The sequence below is a fragment of the Arachis ipaensis genome, chromosome B3 (assembly GCF_059453495.1).
Source record: "Arachis ipaensis isolate K30076 ecotype BB chromosome B3, ASM5945349v1, whole genome shotgun sequence".
NCBI classification, from domain to species: domain Eukaryota; kingdom Viridiplantae; phylum Streptophyta; class Magnoliopsida; order Fabales; family Fabaceae; genus Arachis; species Arachis ipaensis.
Window position 1 is genome coordinate 20383786 of NC_142438.1, and position 18141 is coordinate 20401926.

Here is an 18141-nt window from a genome sequence, read left to right on the forward strand (position 1 = left end):
GAATAAATCAAAACCTGTTTAAAAAGGTTTAAAACAAAATTCCAATAATATACTTGAAGTTACAACTTTATAAAGATGTTCAATAATATTAAGATGCGCTAAAAAGGAAACTAATTCATTTTAAGAAAGGAACTTAAAGGATTTCGATTAGGATTCATAAAGCATGTCACTCATAGAAATGAAAAGCTTAAAAAGGAACTCAGCAACTTAAAGAAGTTGATTCAAAACTTAAATTTCTTCAAAAAGAACTCAAAACTTCATCAAAATGGTTTAAAAAAATTTTTGAAAGTATACTTGGAATAACCACCTTGCAAAAATCATTTAAATCAAGGGAATTCGAACAAGAACTCACTAGGCATGGATTATCAAATGAGTTTCCAATTGGTCCAAAGGAATACAACATGCGTCAGGAAAGACAACTTAATCAATGAAAAATTCTCAAGAAAGAATCTTTGACTAAAGAAAGACAAATAAAAGGATAAATGGTGCATTAGATGGAAACGAATTCACGTTGACTCGGATGAGCATGAGATTCATAGGAAATGAAAAACTAAGACTAATGGTGACGTTCAAAAAAAAAAAGTGAGAGAGTAATTAAAAACAGAATCAAATATAACATTCTCAGAAATGAAAAGCTTAAGAAAGAAATTGGTCTATTCACAAGAAGAAAGATATGAGTCCAACATTTTTTTTTCTAAAAGAACAATAATTGCATAAACAATGTAGTATGCTAAACCAAATTCAAATTAAAAATAAAATAGGTGAAATTTACCAAACAAAAACTAACTGGGAAGAGATAAAAACCTTTCTTTGAAAAATATCTAAGTATATAATCAAATAAGGATATTCGTAAAAATTGTAATAAAATTGCTAGAAAATCAAATTGTATTTAAAGTATATATACATTTCCATAAATCAGTGAAGAAACAGGCGAGGTATTGGAAACAATTAGTTTTAAACTGTATAAGAATCTTTCAACGTTTATATAAAGTACATATCAAATTAAAAGCGGTTGTATATTTCAAATCAAAAGCGGTTTTGTTTAAAGATGGCTGTAATTATCGTCAAATAAGAGGAAAACTAAATTACAATTTGTTTACAAAGGACTCAAAATATGAATTTAAAAAGGTGTATTGCATCAAAACAGATTCAAATGTATATATAAAAAAAAATACATGATTCAAGTGGAAGTGGCTAAATAAAGAAGGTAAATACACCAAGGATTTTAAACAGGCATATGCAGTCAGGATCAAACAAGAGCGTACGTGAACAAGAGAGTAGGATTGATAGATAATTTGATCACTTTTCAAGAAAAGTATCGCAGACAGGAACCTTAGAGCATTCCAAGCAGGAATAAGATACGTAATATTTGCAGAGTTCAAGACACTTAACTGCGTAATTTCGAGAAATAATTTCTAACGTTCCCAAAACACGCGACTCACGTTATTTATGACTCGCATATCATCTATGATAACACATTGGTGCTTCCATATACATAATTCACAGTGTTAAGCCGGCCAAACTTAATACCAGGAATTATGCAACGCAAGACTAATGGCATTAATCAATAGACCGTCATGTGCATAAATCTCTAATTCTCGTTATTCAAACAAGACCTACTACATGACAAACTCTCAAAGTATGCAATTGTTGCATAATCAGTCCATTCCCAAGGCTCTACAGGAAAGACCGCTCTGATACCACAATGTAACACTCTCACTACCAGAATGTCACGCTTCCGGCTGCGCCACTCTGATAGCAAGAAGTATTATGACTACTTTACATACTAAATATTTAAATAGGAGCCTGTGACTCGACACTGTATCACTGCGTTCTTTGAAAACCGAAAAATAAATACTTTATCTTAAGAAAAATACAAGCAGACATAGATTCATATACAAGACTCCTTACATAATATCTTATAATATAGTATACACATAAAACATACAACTCCTATCCCTCTTACAAATTTGTGATAACAAAGACGAGGGAAGAAAATAATCTAATTCATACAACAATATATGAAACCAAACACAATTTAACTCTTCTTAATGCTTCTTCATCCGGTTCCTGAAAAGGTAAAGCTGTAGGGGGGTGAGAACCTAACCACATGGTCTCACCACGGAGTTTCAAAGTTGTCATAAGAAGATATTTAACAAGAAAATCATTTTCAAGCTCAATGATTATCATCGCCTTATGAATCTTTTAAAAACCAGTAGGTAATCGTTCAAAACTTTTTCAAAGAAATAATGTTTAATCTAATTGAAATCTGAAACCGTTCCTTTCTTATAAGAAAATCTCAATCAGAAACCAACCACGCAATCAAACAACACAATCATTAATTCAGCACCAAAGTTCATTCTCAAATGTAGCACGCCAGGACAAACACAGGCAAGACAGACAAGGAAAGCACAAGTAGGTAGCAATTACAGCAAATAGTTCAAGTAGCAGTTAAGAACAGTTTAGCAATTAGGCAAACCAAAACAAGTTCAAACCCAAGCAAAGCATACAAATGCATATGATGCATGCCTGTCCTATGGCTGATGAGGCTCATCTGTCGGTTATCCAGCCAACCCGACAAGTCTGAATTGTCCTTAGACCGTCCCCCGACGTACATCCCCAAGAGTCTATGCATAGCTTTTTCTTAAATAATCAATATTGCTCAATGGGGGTAACATTCCCGGGAATTTATATAGTGCCCGGTCACACTTACGTCGTAGGGTCAACAGAGTATCGAGTTTTCAACCTGGTACACGTGGTGGCAAGCCACGACACTTAATCCAAGGAACCTCGTATCTCAGATATTTCAAATTCATAAGCCACATAAATAATTCATTCACATTCATCAATATCATCATCATTCGTCAATCCATGTCTTGTTTCCAAATTCATTCAAAAATCATATTTCAAATCCATCCTCATCATCCTTCTTTCCGTTAATCAACAATCTCAATCCAAAACATAATTCTTTCTTTTCTAAATAAATCAATCTTAAACATATAACGTTTAAGAACTAAATCTTTTTAAACAATTACTTCAAAAGAAACTTCCAATTTTATAAAATTCCGGCAGCATCTCCTCTAAAACTCGGATTCTGCCACCCTTTTCGGGTTCCATCCAAACATTTCTCAAACATTTTCTCAACTATTTCTAAATCTTAATCATCTTCCAAAATTCAACCAACTCCAATATCAATTTATTTTCAAAGCGAATCAATGCCAATAATAAATCTCTTTTTAAAATCAAAACAGCTCAAATACTAAATCATTTATAAAGTAAGACTAACTCAAAATTAAACCATTTCTAAAATTAATTCATTTTCATATTTCAAATCATTTCCAAAGCCGATGCGTTTACATTCTCAAAACAGCTTCAAAACAAGAAAGCCATTTTTCATAATAATCAACTAAATAACCTTTCAAACTAATTTCTTTTCAGCCATCACAAACTACTCAAACAATCAAGCAGTTAGTCATTCAGTCCAGGAAACAACCACATATATAAGACAATCATAATCACAGACATGTTTCTCACATTAATATCTATTTATAACAACTCTGTAATGTAAAATAGATTTTAAGAAAAACCCCTACCTCAGTTTAGCCAAAGCTCAGTAGTTAAACGCATCAATTCCTTTTCCGTTCATCACTTCTGTTTGGCTTATGATCCTAAGAGAGCAATTGCTTTACCAGCCTTCAATATTATAGTCCCAGAATCTCCAACATTAGCCACATAGAGATGATTATCAACCAAAACAGCGGTTGAAACAGTAGAGCCATCATCCTGGAAAGTGTTTTTTTTGGAATCCAATTGAGAATCAGTCCCTTGATACGTTTCACTTATAGCCAATTTGGCACCAGTAAAGAAAATTTGGATGCTTCATGAGATTATCAAAGAGATGCTCTTTCAAATACTCTGCAACACGAGAACTACCATGAACGTCAAATATTCCAAATAAGCATACTGAATGACCACCAATCTTCAATGTTTTAATATCATAAAAATCCTCCATCGTCACATCTGAAGCTTGAACACCCACAGCTAAATCTTCCATCCTCACTTTTCCACCCTCCACTCGCAACCCGGCCATCATCATCTTTTTCTGGCATCATATTCACAAGGGAACCAACACTTCTTAACACATAACCCGTATCCACCATCATCACTGTGAATGTCTTAAATTGACGAATAAGAATTACTAGGGGCAGCTTGCAAACTCCTCTTAGTGTTGTTTATTCTCACTTGTTTGGAAAAGATTCCAGCTTGAACAACCAAAGACTTACACGATTGCTGCATACCATCTAACCAACCAATCAAGAAGACAGGGGTTCCGGCGTCAGTTTTCGACAACCACACTCGCAGCAGCGCAGCTTCCAACAGAACCAAATAGAGCGACAGTAACCTTCGAGCAACTCCGATGAGCTTCATCAGCGGTGGTAAGAAAGGCGGTCCCGACGGCCAGAGGCTCCAGCAGCGGTGGTGAGATTTGGCGGCAGTGACGTAAACATCGACTCCTTCCTCGCGTCGCACTCCTCCTCCGTCAGTCTCCTCTCTTTGGGCACTCTCTCTCCTCGGCTCCACCATGGATGGCGGTGACTCTGCTTGCAGTGAGGACGACGATGGTGACCTCAGCAGTGGCAGCGGCGGCAAGATGCGACGGCAGTGGTGGCTTCTCCCCTGCGCGCGCTCTGCTCCTCCCTTGCATGGCTCTGGTTCGCGCTCCTCTTCCTCTGACGGTGACACAATGGCACGGACGCATCTGCGGCGGCAACGGCCTCAGCCGCGACGAAGAGCGGCGGAACAGCTCACCAGCTCTGGTGCGTCTTCCCCCTTCTACCGGCGCTCTTCCTTCTCTCTCTGTTTTCTCGGATTTCACTCTCTCTTCCCTGCTTTTCCTGTTTCCATTTCCCTTCTCTTTTTCTTTTTGTTTATTCTGAAGCTGTGTTTCTTTAAAGAAAAGGGGGGTATGGCGGTGGTGGTTAGGGGGTTAGGGATTAGGGTAGAATTAGAATTTGATTTGGGATAAATATAAAATTAGAAATTTTTGGGTAAATTGAAATTTTGTTAAATTTTAATAAAATTAAGAGATATTATATTAAATTAAATTTTAAATTAATCCTTTAAAATTATTTTAAAGATATTATTTAATTATTAATTTGTTGATTAGCTTTTAATTAAATATTCTAATTTAAAATATAAAATAATATAATTAATTTTCTTTGTTTATAAGGATTAAAGTATTAAATTACAAAATCTTAATTATTTAAACCATGTAAAATTCTTATTATTTTACATTTACTAAAATTTATAATTTAAATATAGAAAATGATTCGTTAATTATAAAATTAGATAAAACCTTAAATTATTTTAAACTCAATTAATCAAAATTTGCTTTAATTATCTTTAATAAAATAATTTATGAGATTAAAGTACTTAATGAATAAATAAATCAAAATTAGCTCTTAATAAGATTTTCTAAAATTTCTGGGTTTTACATATGGCCTTTTAGAGTCTTCTAAAACTTTTTAAGATATTTCGAGACCTTCTAAAATATTCTAAAACGACATTCCAAAATCATCTAGAGCATTCTCAAATACTCTAAAAAATTATACAAACACCATTAAATCTAACTTTCTAAAATTTATCATAACAAATGGGTTATGCACTTTTTGATATATGGCCTTTTCAAGATTTATATGAATCTTGGATTGGATGGGAAAGATATTTTTTAATTCTTAAATTCATGATTACTCTATCACGGTCTAATTTGTTTCAACAGATGGATGCTGTTTTGGCCTTTCAGTTCTTAGCTTGCACTTATTTCATTTATTATGCACACTTCAATAACCTAAAAGGCTTTCACAACTTCTGGATGAAGTTCTAGTAAAGCTTAATCCTATCCTATAATACACTAGCACAGAATATGATACTATATGTCATGAGATATGCAGATACACGAATTTAAAATTTTTAAAAAATATGGGGATACGGTATATATATAAAATATAAAAAATTTTTTAGATAAATTATAATGATATTTTAGTATTTTATTGATATTAAAATATAAATTAATTTTTAAATTATTTTTAATATTTTTTTTAATTTAATTATATAAAATATTTAAAATATTTTTTTAATAATTAATAATATATACTATTTCTAAACTCATTTTAAGAATATATGTTAAAAATAAGGTTGGACATTGACACGTGATGGTATTTAGGTGTGTCAAGTGTGTCTCGAAAAGAATTTTTTTTATTTTTTTTAAGACAGTTGAACACAAAAGACATGCGTGTCGAAAGAGTGTCAATGAGTATCATGTCCGAAATGTGTTTGATATGTAGACACAACAAATTAATGAAGTGTCTATGCTTCATAGATTCTACTATTATTATTATTAGTGAAGATTTCACTCCCTTCTCCTAAGAAATATTAAAATGACATTCCATTTGTAAAATATACATTCCATTCTCTTATAAGTTATAACTTTTAAAAAATCACATCATTAATCTATTTTAAGTTTTTTGTATTAACTAACGTTAATTTTATTCATTTTTTAGAAAAAAAATTCTTTTTTACAAAAATACCGTTTAGGGCAGATCAGAGGTTTGTCCATTGGTATTGGGCATGGACGAGCCTCGACTGGGCCAGCATTGATGAAAAAAAAACTTCTCCCATCGCATCTACCGAGCTAACCAGAGCAGATGAGCATCTCTTTCAAGGCCGGGTGGCGAGAAAAGAAGATTTCTTATTTTATTTAAGCAGCGAGACCCTACCAGCTTCGGAGCGATCGGATTGGACCTTTCCCAGCAGCGCTGGTGACTTAAGGGATCGGCTTAGGACTCTCAAAAAAGTAACCTGGTCTGATACCTATTCACTTTTCTGGCCCACTCGTATCCATCTTATATAATATGCCCTACTCTCGAAGGAAATCGACCTCTTAGATAAAGTATTTAGCAAAAAAATTTATTTTTTATGATTTTTGTTTTTCACAATATTCTTTAACAAATTATTTTTTTATTGATTAAATTATATTTATACCAAAATATTTTTTTAAAAAATTTTAAGAACATATGAAAAGAAAGTCATATAGAGAAGGAGAAGCATGGATCCTCTAAAGATAACCTTCAGAAGTAAGGGTGACTTTCATTTATGTTTTTGAAAAAAAGTTTAATATGTTATCTTATAAAAAAAAATTTAATCATTAACAATTTTTTTAAAAAAAAATTGATAAAAGTACAATTTAATCAATAAAAAAATAATTTGTTAAAAGGTATTTTGATAAACAAAATTTAATAAAAAAAATTGTTAAAAGATATTTTTATATAATTTTTTTATAAAAAAATGGGTAAAGTTGATGTTAGTCAACAAAAAAATTTTAAAATGGATTAAAGAGAAAATTTTTTAAAAATTATAAAATAAGAGAATGTACATTTTACGAATAAATGTGAGAAAAATATTATTTTAGCATCTCTTAAAAGATGAGAGTGTAATTTTCTCTTGTTATTATTATTTAATTATATTCAAAACCTGACATTTAGTAATAATAAATTTACAATGTAAAAAAAAGTGAAATAATACAATTAAATAGATTAACAAATTTTTTTTATAGAAAATTATTTTTAATAATGGTCTTTTTTCGCTTAATTATCATCAGTAAATTTTTTTTTTAAAAATAAACTTATTAATAGTTTATGGAAGTTTTAAACCACCACAAAATACTCATAAACAAAGAGATTGTATTGTCTTAAATTACAAAAGTTAAGGGCTAAAGTGTTTATTTTTTTTATTGTCCATGGTATTCCCCAACTCGATAGACAAAGGACTAATTCATCGCGAATCTGAGTTCCATTTAAGGGTTTGTTGCTGGCCAATGGGTTGCTGCATGCACAAGGCGAAATTCAAACTTCTGACACTAATTTAAGCGGACGAGTGAGCTAACCACTCGACAAGCCCAAGTTGGTTAAGTGTCTATTTTTTTAAGAGTCTATACTTAGTCAATGAATTACTGTATATACAAAATAAAATTCAAACTCTAATACTTATTTAAGCAGATGAGTAAACTGATTACTTAATCAATCCTAATTAATTATTCATATTTATATGAGTTATTAAAAAAATAGAGCCGAAAAGTAATACGCAAAATAAGAATATATATACATTAAAATTGATAATTAAAAATTATTATCTGTTAAAATAGATATAAATAATAATAAAAATATTATTTGTATACTAAAATCAGTCACTAATATAGTGTTTTTTTGAAACACAGCAAACTCAACACATTAAAGTGGAGCAAAAAGTACAAAATAAAACATAATCATACTGTAAACAAAGAAACCAATCCCCTGGCATCTTCAGCAGTGCCATCAACCACCAAAAGGATCACAGCTATTCCATTCTGTGTAACTCAACCACGTCCTTGTTTGAATGATCTCGATACTTGCTCTTTTATTATTGAAGATTCTGGCATTATGTTCCAACCAGACGTTACAGATCACTGCAAAAAAGCCGTCATCCACATCTTCTGTCCTTGTCGTCTGTTGGGCATGCCAATCCAACTCACAAACAGCTCTTTAATGGTTCCAGGAATTACCCACTCTGTACCCAAGGACCGCAGCCAGGAGCACCACACCTGCCAAGTTACCTCACAAAGAAGAAATAAATGCTCAACAGATTCTATCCCCTTGTTAAACAGGACACACATATTAACACTATTAATAACAACTCCTAATCTAGTCAACCTCTCCTTAGTATTAATTCTACCAACTAGTACAAACCATCCAAAAAGCTCAATTCTTGGGGGTATCAAGCCTCTCCAGGGTACACTTGTGAAGCTATAGCTCGTGATCTCATCTGACAACGTTTCCGATTGTAAGACCTGCATAAAGGATTTAGTAGAGAACACCCCTTTATTATCGAACTTCCACACAACAGAATCCTCGCTCGCAGATGACAACTTCACTGGCCTTAACCGCTCATGAAGCTTATGGACAAGTTCCAGCTCCCATTGGAACAACTCCCTTCTCCATTGAAAATTCCATATCCACTCCAGTCCATCCCAGAACCCACAGTCCCCAATGACAGATCCTTGTTGTCTTGATACGGAAAAGAATCTTGGAAAACTCACTTTTAGAGGACCACCCTGGACCCAGTTATCTTCCCAAAATCGAGTTCTCCTACCATTGCCGATCTCTATTGCCAGACCACTAACAATTTTTTCTCGGACCCTTTGTTCTTTGATATTCAGCTGACATATGTCTTTCCAATGCCCCCCTTTTACCGGTAAAGGTTGAGTTGCTAGCATGACCTTCGGATTCAACTTGTTGCAAGAACACACAATCTTCTTCCACAGCGGGCAATCTTTCTTTGAAAACCGCCACCACCACTTAAACAAGAGTGCGGTATTTCGAAGTACTGCATCTCCCACTCCCAAGCCCCCAGCCTTTTTTGGAGCCTGAACCAGCTCCCACTTGACCATCGGCATCCCGTAGGTTCCATCCTCCTTGCACCACATAAAGTTCCTTTGTAAAGTAATCAGCTTGTCTGCTACCGCCTTCGGCATCTTGTACAAACTCAAGTAATAAATGGGTAGGCTATTCAGTACCGACTTGATGAGGACAAGCTTGCCTGCTTTATTCAAAACCTTTGCTTTCCATAAACTTAGCTTCTGTTCCACCTTATCTATGATTGGTTTCCAAGTCTTCACCAGGCGCGGATTTACTCCTAAAGAAAACCCCAAGGTATCTAACAGGTAGAGAAGCTTGCTGGCACCCCAGTAATCCACACGCACGATCAACCCAACCTTGCTCGCAGTTCACCGAGATCAGATTTGACTTATCAAAATTAATGCTCAACCCGGACATCAGCTCAAAACTCCTCAACAGCCTTTTATAGTTTACAATTGTTTTCGTCTCTGGTGGACAGAACAAAATTGTCTCATATGCAAATTATAGGTGTGACAGTTCAATATGATCTCCTCCCACCAACAACGGGGCAATGCGCCCGTTTCTGACTGCTTCCCCCAGCATCCTATGCAGAACATCAACCACTAGTACAAACAGAAGTGGAGAAAGGGGGTCTCCTTGTCTTAGTCCCCTTTCCATCTTGAACGGCTTGGATGGTGTCCTATTTACCAGGATTGCCATAGTAGCTGTAGTAACACACTCCCTCACCCAATTCCTCCACCTTAGGCCGAAACCCATTTTCTGTAACACAACATCTACAAAGCTCCATCTCACTCTATCATGAGCCTTTTGGAAATCCAACTTAATAATAGCGCTGTTTTGTTCCTTGTCTTCAGCCAATGAACTATCTCACATGCTATGAGTGCGCCATCATAAATTTTTCTTCCTTTTACAAATTCCGTCTGAGTCTCTCCTACCAACCTTGGCATAATGAACCTCATTCTCCTCACTAACACCTTGGAGATCACTTTATACACACATCCCACCATACTAATTGGCCTAAAATCCTTCACCTCCTTTGCACCCTCCACCTTCGGGGCTAGTGTCACCCAAGTTACATTCAAATCCATTGGTAACTTAGCACTTTGGAAGAATCCTAGTACCGCTGCAATGAATTCCAGGCCAATGTCCTCCCAGAATTTCTTGATGAAGTTCATGTTGTACCCATCACTCCTTGGAGTCTTGGACGATCCGCAATCCCACACTGCCTCCTTGATTTCCTTCTCCGATGGCAACACCTCCAACGCTGCAGCCTCATCTCTACTAATCTGTTTCACCAACCCATCCCTAACCCCAATCCTTGGAACATATTCCTGCCGATATAAATCTTTGTAAAACCCCCTAATGGCACCTTTGATCCTGGCCTGATTCCGCACAAGTCGTCCATGGATCATCAAAGCATCTATCCTGTTATTCCTTCTTCTGGCCGAGGCAATAGTATGAAAGTATCTTGTATTCTTATCCATGTTGGCCGCATGCTGGGACCGAGACATCTGCTTCCAGTGGATTTCCTTCCTAACGTACTATTTTTCACAAAAGCTCACCAACGCCTTTCTTCTAGCCTGCGTTGTACCATCATATATCCTATTACTTACCAAATTGCCCAGTCTTGTGATCTCCTCCTCAAACCTCATTAGTCTCTTATCCATGTCCCCGAAGGTATTCTTGTGCCATTGCCGCAGAGGAACTATTAAAGCCTTTAGCTTACACGTAAATTGAGCATCTTCTAAGCTTCTCCATTCAGTTTTCACCATTCTCAGAAAGCCCTCATGCGTAAACCAGGAATCCAGACTTCTGAACGGTCTAGGACCCCCTTGTAATTTTGTACCCTCCACAATCAACGGGCAGTGATCAGATAACCCTCGTGGACCACCTTTTAGTCGAATATCCGAGAACTTCTCAGTCCATTCCACATTGACCAGAACCCTATCAATCCGACTACAGGACCGACCCCGAAACCATATGTACTTCCTATCAGTAAGAGCTAGATCCATCAGTTGTATGTCATGCACCCATCTTTTAAACTCTTCCCCTGTTGTCGGCAAGCTGGTCGCCCCTTTGCGATCCTCAGCATACATAATTTCATTAAAGTCCCCTAAAAAGCAGAACGGAACCTGACACAACCCCGCCACATAGCTGAGTTCTTCCCACACCCCCCGCTTCTCCTCCCTCCCATGCGCTCCGTACACCAAACAAAGAGCACAATGGAAGTTGGTCGTTGTTATCATGCCTTCCACACACAGCCACCACTCACCTTTATGACAATTCTGTACTTTAAACACTACATCATCCCAAATCAATACTAAACCCCAGCCGTCCCTACAGACTCCAGAAACTCCCAACCAACAGTACTATGACCCCAAAGCCTTGAAATATCATATTTAGAAAGCACTTCTCTTTTTGTTTCTAGCAATCCTATCATGTTTAAGTTATATTTCTTCTTCAAAGATTTCACCATACTCAATTTTTCGTCTCCCCTCAACCCCCTAATGTTCCAACAGCCTATAATCATTTAATCAAATTTTTACACACCTTATTTTTATGCTTTGGCCGAATTCTTCTCGCTTTTTCTTTTTGCTTCACCAACCTTCTCTTCGCCGCTACTTCCTCATTTTGTGCTTTTAAAATTTCCATAATATCTGCTTCCTCATCGTACAAAACCGCTCCCGATTCTACCACCGGAGCCCAAGTTGCTTCATTTTCCTGCAGCTGATCTTCATGCGTCCCCTTGACTTAGTCACCCACTGAACGCTGCTCTGTCCTCATTCCATACCCTACTGCTCCTCGTGATGTTCCCTCCCCGCTAGCCACACACTGCACGTCTCCTTTTGTTGTGCAGTGTGCTACCGAGTTCCTCCCCTCCCCGGTTTCCCAATCCAGTCCCAACGGGGAACCAGCATCAGGACTCCTACCCGTCCTTCCCCCTGCTATGGTCCCCAGCTCCTGCCTCCGAACTGCATCGCACACGTTCGCCCATCCCCTCCTCAACCCCATATCATCGCAATCTACGGCTTCAGCTTCCTCCAGATCCGCCACCAAGTTCCATGTCCCAGCCTCCACTTCCCTCAAATCGACGGGCTCTGCCTTTTCGATGCCAGTGGCAGCCTCCGCGATGAACCCGTGCCAGCCATTCACGCCCCGCCTAGACGCCCCCTTCGACGCAGCCCTTGGATCACCCTTCATAAGACACGGATCATCCGACCCGTTTTCGCCCACAATAGAAGGACCTCCATGTACCCGGTCAGCCCGCCTCCCAACCTGCTCCAACCCATTATCCGCCCCACTTCCCATACGCCGTACACAATGGCCTCTCCACCCATTTTCTAATTGGCTTGGTATTGGGCCACGAGACCCCAAGCCCATCTCATACCTCTCCACATTACTCATCATAGCATGGTAACACATAGACTGGCCCCAAAGATAGAGATCACGTGGACTGTCAAACCCGGAATTAATTCCTCCTTCCCCAGTACCACACACCTGAGTAACCGTCCTCTCAGACCCCTCCTCATTATTCTCCACCAAACCCTTAGAATCCGCTCCTCCTTCATCCTTTGTACAGCTAACTGAATTTGGTACATGCTTATCCTGTTTGAATTTCAAATAATCAATGTTAACATCATTTAACAGCACATTGGGAGTTACTATTCTGTCCTTCTCGTCCTCAGCCACCAGTGCACCACCATCAATCAAGTCCGCCGCATGATCCCACTGCACCGCCACCATCATCGGGACATTACCATGGGCGACAGAATTTCCGACCATGGTACTTGATGCGTGAGCATCTTGTCTATATTTTTCTAGTGAATTTGCATCTAAATTGTTGAATTTAATTAAGAATTAATTATATTTTAGCCACTATGGATGCTATTTTGAGTTTTGTACAATACTGTTTATTTTAGGTAGCATTTAGCGGAATTTGATGGAGTTTCTGCAAAGAAAGAGAAGAAGTCAAAGAGATGACCAGCGAATACCGACGCGAACGCATGGCTCACGCAACCGCGCGGAATGGAGGAAATTGCAATGACGCGATCGCGTGCCTGACGCGAACGCGTGGACTGGAATATGCACAAATGACGCGAACACGTGGACGACGCGGACGCGTCACATGCGCCACGTGCAGAAAATGTAGAAAAACGCTGGGGGCGATTTTTGGGCTGTTTTGACCCAGTTCTTAGCCCATAAATCACAGATTAGAAGCTGTAGAATGGACAAATCAAGTGGTCCCACCCATCAGCTGAAGACTTGTTAATTAATTCAAATTTAAATTCAAATCTTATTTTAGGAAAAGATATTATTTTAATTTTAATTTTAGAAATTTGATTTTTAAATTATTAGGATTAGTTATAAAAGGGATCCCAATAGGGTGGTTCCAGAAGAAGATATTCCAAAAATATTATTCCATACAAATTTACATTTCATATTCTATGAGCAACTAATCCTCCATTGTTAAGGTTAGGAGCTCTGTCTATTGTATGGATTGATATTACTATTTTTCTATTTTAATTAATTTTTTGATTTATATTTCAATAATTGTTTTTGTTCTTTATTTTATGAATTTGGGTGGAACGGAAGTATGACCCATGTTCTATTTGAGTTCTTGTAAAACTTGGAAAAGCTCTTTACTTGAACAATAGCTTGAAAACATATTATCCTGAATTTCTAATTGTTTGTATTTAACGGGATACGTGACATATAATCTCTTTATTTTTGGACAATTAGGATTCTTGTGGCATATAAACTGGAATTTAATCATCACCCTCTAATTGGAATCAATTGACCAAGGAATTGGCAGTTGATGAATTTTAGAGGAGACTAAGAAGGTCTAAGGAATTAGGGTCTAGTCACAATTAGTTTGCCATGAATTAAATCTCGCATGATTAAAATAGTTAAAAAGAAAAATCAATCCAAAAAACAGATAATTCTAAAACCTTAACTGTCTTCTCCATATATTATTTCCATCTTAATTACTTGCCCTTCTTTAATATTTTTGCTATTGTTTAATGTCTTTGAACTCCCAATACTATTTTCTGTCTGTCTAACTAATCCTATCAAACGCTATTGTTGCTTAATCCATCAATCCTCATGGGATCGACCCTTACTCACGTAAGGTATTACTTGGTACGACCCGGTGCACTTGCCGGTTAGTAAGTGTGGTTGCAAATACCGCACCAAATTTTTGGCGCCGTTGCCGGGGATTGACTGTGATTAACAACTATTAGTTGTTTGATTTTTTAGATTAGGCGTTTTAATTTTAATTTTATTTAAATATTATTTTATTATTTTTTCAAAAAAAAATTTAATAAATAATACTAATAATTTTTCTTAATTTCTGAAATTAAGTTTGGTGTTACTCAGTTGATTCTATTTTAATTTTTCTGTTTAATTTTTCTTTTAAATTTTCAAAATTTTTATTTATTTTCAATTATTATTTTCGAAATTTTATTTATTTATTTATTTAGTATTTTTATTTTATTATTTTACACAGGTTACCTCACAGGGACTTCTCTGCACTCTGACGTAGAGAGTCCCATTTTTTTCTTATTTTCTGCTTGTGTATGCACAGAAATAGAGACAAAGAACATCTCTTAGACTTTGATCCTGAACCTGAAAGAACTTTCAGGCGACGTTTACAACAAGCAAGACTTTGCAAGGCTGCTGAATCCACTATGGCAAATAATAATGCTAATGCCAATGTGGTAAATCCGAATGGGGATGATCAACAGAGAAGAGTGCTTGGCTCTTATTCTGCCCCTACTGCGGATCTCTATGGAAAAAGTATTGTGGTGCCTCCTATAACTGCAAACAACTTTGAGTTGAAGCCACAATTGGTCACCCTGGTGCAACAAAACTGCCAGTATCATGGACTTCTTCATGAAGATCCAAATCAATTTATTTCTGATTTTCTGCAGATATGTGATACTGTGAAGACAAATGGAGTAAACCCAGAGGTGTACAAACTCATGCTTTTCCCATTTGCTCTGAGGGATAAAGCAAAGCTATGGCTAGATTCCCAACCAAAAGAGAGTTTGAATACTTGGGAAAAGGTTGTTACAGAGTTTCTCACTAAATTTTTCCCACCAAAGAAGCTGACTAAGCTTAGGTTGGAGATTCAGACCTTCAAGCAGAAGGACGGTGAAACTCTTTATGAAGCTTGGGAGAGATACAAGCTACTGACTATGCAATGCCCTCCTGACATGTTCTCCAAGTGGACCCAACTGGATATCTTTTATGAAGGCTTAGGAGAGATGTCAAAGATGAGCCTAGACACTTCTGCAGGCGGTTCATTGCACAAGAAGAAGACACCAGAGGAGACTATTGAGCTGATTGAATTAGTTGCAAGCAACCAATATTTATACACATCTAACAGGAATCCTGTGAACTCTGAGGCCACTCAGAAGAGAGGCGTGTTGGAAGTAGAAGCTGTTAATGCTCTTCTTGCTCAGAACAAGCTTATGTCTCAACAGATAAATCTACTTACTCAACAGATGGGTGGCATGCAAGTCTCAGCTATCAACATTCAAAATCCACCCCAAGATACCTCCTATGACATGACAGGTAACTTTATGCAAAATGATAATTATGATTATGCTCAACCCTCTTCTGAACAGGTGAATTACATGGGGAGTGGTCCTAGAAATCCCAACAATGATCCATATTCTAAGACATACAATCAGGGGTGGAGGAATCACCCAAATTTTGGGTGGAGAGATCAACCTCAGAGACCTCAGAACTTCAACAATACTTCTCAGGGTGGTTTTCAATAGAACAACCATAATAACCGCCAATTTCAGTCTCAGCAACAACAACCACCTCAGCAGGCAAATTCTAAATCCCAAGAAGATTCTAAATGGAAGATGATGATGAGTTTCATACAAGAAACCAGAGCCTCCATTAGAAACTTGGAGGTGCAAATGGGTCAAATGAGCAAGCAATTACCTGAAAGGTCTTCAAATACATTCCCTGGTGATACAGTGGTGAACCCAAGAGAAGATTGCAAGGCTATTCAATTGAGAAGTGGTAAGGTGGCTGGTTCTGAGACCAAGGTCAATGAAGATCTAGTTGAAAAGGAAGCTCTAGAGGAGAAGAAGGAAGAAGTAGAGCACACCCCTCCTAAGCGGGCAAACAACCCGTTCCCTGACTCTCTTGACACGTATCCTACCTTACCAAAGGCCCCTGAATACAAGCCAAAAATGCCATATCCTCAGAGGTTTCAGAAGGCGTCCAAAGAAAAGTAATTCTCTAAATTTTTAGATGTCTTCAAGAAGCTGCAGATCAACATCCCTTTTGCAGAGGCTCTGGAGCAAATGCCTCTCTATGCTAAATTTATGAAAGAATTGTTGACCCATGGTGGACGAAATTGTGATTACACCTTGATTATGTAAAATTCATTGCTCTTTCTTTCCCTGGTAATGGCGCCAAAAACATGATGCCAATACCATGGTTCACAACTTCGCACAACTAACCAGCAAGTGCACTGGGTCGTCCAAGTAATACCTTACGTGAGTAAGGGTCGAATCCCACGGAGATTGTTGGTATGAAGCAAGCTATGGTCACCTTGTAAATCTCAGTCAGGTGGATATAAAATAGTAATGGGGTTTTCAAAATTAAATAATAAAAGAGGGATAGAAATACTTATGTAAATCATTGGTGAGAATTTCAGATAAGCGCATAGAGATGCTTTCGTTCCTCTGAACCTCTGCTTTCCTGCTGTCTTCATCCAATCAGTCTTACTCCTTTCCATGGCTGGCTTTATGCAAGGGCATCACCGTTGTCAGTGGCTACATCCCCTCCTCTTGTGAAAATGGTCCAAGATGCCCTGTCACGGCACGGCTAATCATCTGAGGTTCCCAATCATGCTGGAATAGGATTCACCCTCCTTTTGCGTCTGTCACTACGCCCAGCACTCGCGAGTTTGAAGCTCGTCACAGTCATTCAATCATTGAATCCTACTCGGAATACCACAGACAAGGTTTAGACTTTCCGAATTCTCTTGAATGCTGCCATCATTCTAGCTTACACCACGAAGATTCTGATTAAGAGATCTAAGAGATACTCATTCAATCTAATGTAGAACGGAAGTGGTTGTCAGGCACGCGTTCATAGGGAATGATGATGATTGTCACGTTCATCACATTCAGGTTGAAGTGCGAATGAATATCTTAGAAGCGAAATAAGATGAATTGAATAGGAAAACAGTAGTACTTTGCATTAATCTTTGAGGAACAGCAGAGCTCCACACCTTAATCTATGGAGTGTAGAAACTCTACCGTTGAAAATACATAAGTGAAAGGTCCAGGCATGGCCGAGAGGCAAGCCCCCAAAACGTGATCAATAGTCTCCTAAGATGAACAATGGATTAAAACTGAGACCAAAGATCCTCATACAATAGTAAGAGGTCCTATTTATAATAAACTAGCTACTAGGGTTTACAGAAGTAAGTAATTGATGCATAAATCTACTTCCGGGGTCCACTTGGTGTGTGCTTGGGCTGAGCTTGAATGTTGCACGTGTAGAGGTCCTTCTTGGAGTTGAACGCCAACTTTTGTGCTAGTTTGGGCGTTGAACTCCACTTTGCAGCTTGTTTCTGGCGCTGGACGCCAGAATTGGGCAGAGAGCTGGCGTTGAACACCAGTTTGCGTCGTCTAAAATTGGGCAAAGTATGAACTATTAT

The 18141-nt window shown here is 37.5% G+C and overlaps 1 protein-coding gene, 1 non-coding gene and 1 pseudogene across 2 annotated transcripts; all 3 read right to left on the reverse strand.

Moving 5' to 3' along the window:
* Positions 1–3626: 3626 nt before the first annotated feature.
* LOC148569992 (putative protein phosphatase 2C 76 pseudogene) lies at positions 3627–8783 on the reverse strand (annotated as a pseudogene).
* Positions 8784–9966: 1183 nt separating this feature from the next.
* On the reverse strand, positions 9967–11695 carry LOC107632665 (uncharacterized). The gene is made up of 4 exons (XM_016336333.1): positions 11063–11695; positions 10424–10831; positions 10137–10208; positions 9967–10032 (listed from the first exon to the last, which is right to left on the reverse strand). The coding sequence occupies exons 1-4, from the start codon at positions 11693–11695 to the stop codon at positions 9967–9969; spliced, it is 1179 nt and encodes a 392-aa protein (XP_016191819.1).
* A 3867-nt stretch (positions 11696–15562) lies between these two features.
* On the reverse strand, positions 15563–15666 carry LOC148569993 (small nucleolar RNA R71). Its single transcript, XR_015907819.1, has one exon. It is a non-coding gene; the product is annotated as a small nucleolar RNA R71 (small nucleolar RNA).
* Between the last annotated feature and the right edge of the window lie 2475 nt (positions 15667–18141).

What these genes read in the sequence shown, in the direction of transcription:
- LOC107632665 (XM_016336333.1), bottom strand. Translation starts at nt 11,695, where the DNA reads ATGATAACAACGACCAACTTCCATTGTGCTCTTTGTTTGGTGTACGGA. An exon ending in TCACAAGACTGGGCAATTTG is followed by an intron (nt 10,832 to 11,062) that starts GTAAGTAATAGG and finishes GTGCGGAATCAG; the next exon opens with GCCAGGATCAAAGGTGCCAT. An exon ending in CAGCTACTATGGCAATCCTG is followed by an intron (nt 10,033 to 10,136) that starts GTAAATAGGACA and finishes TGTTCTGCATAG; the next exon opens with GATGCTGGGGGAAGCAGTCA.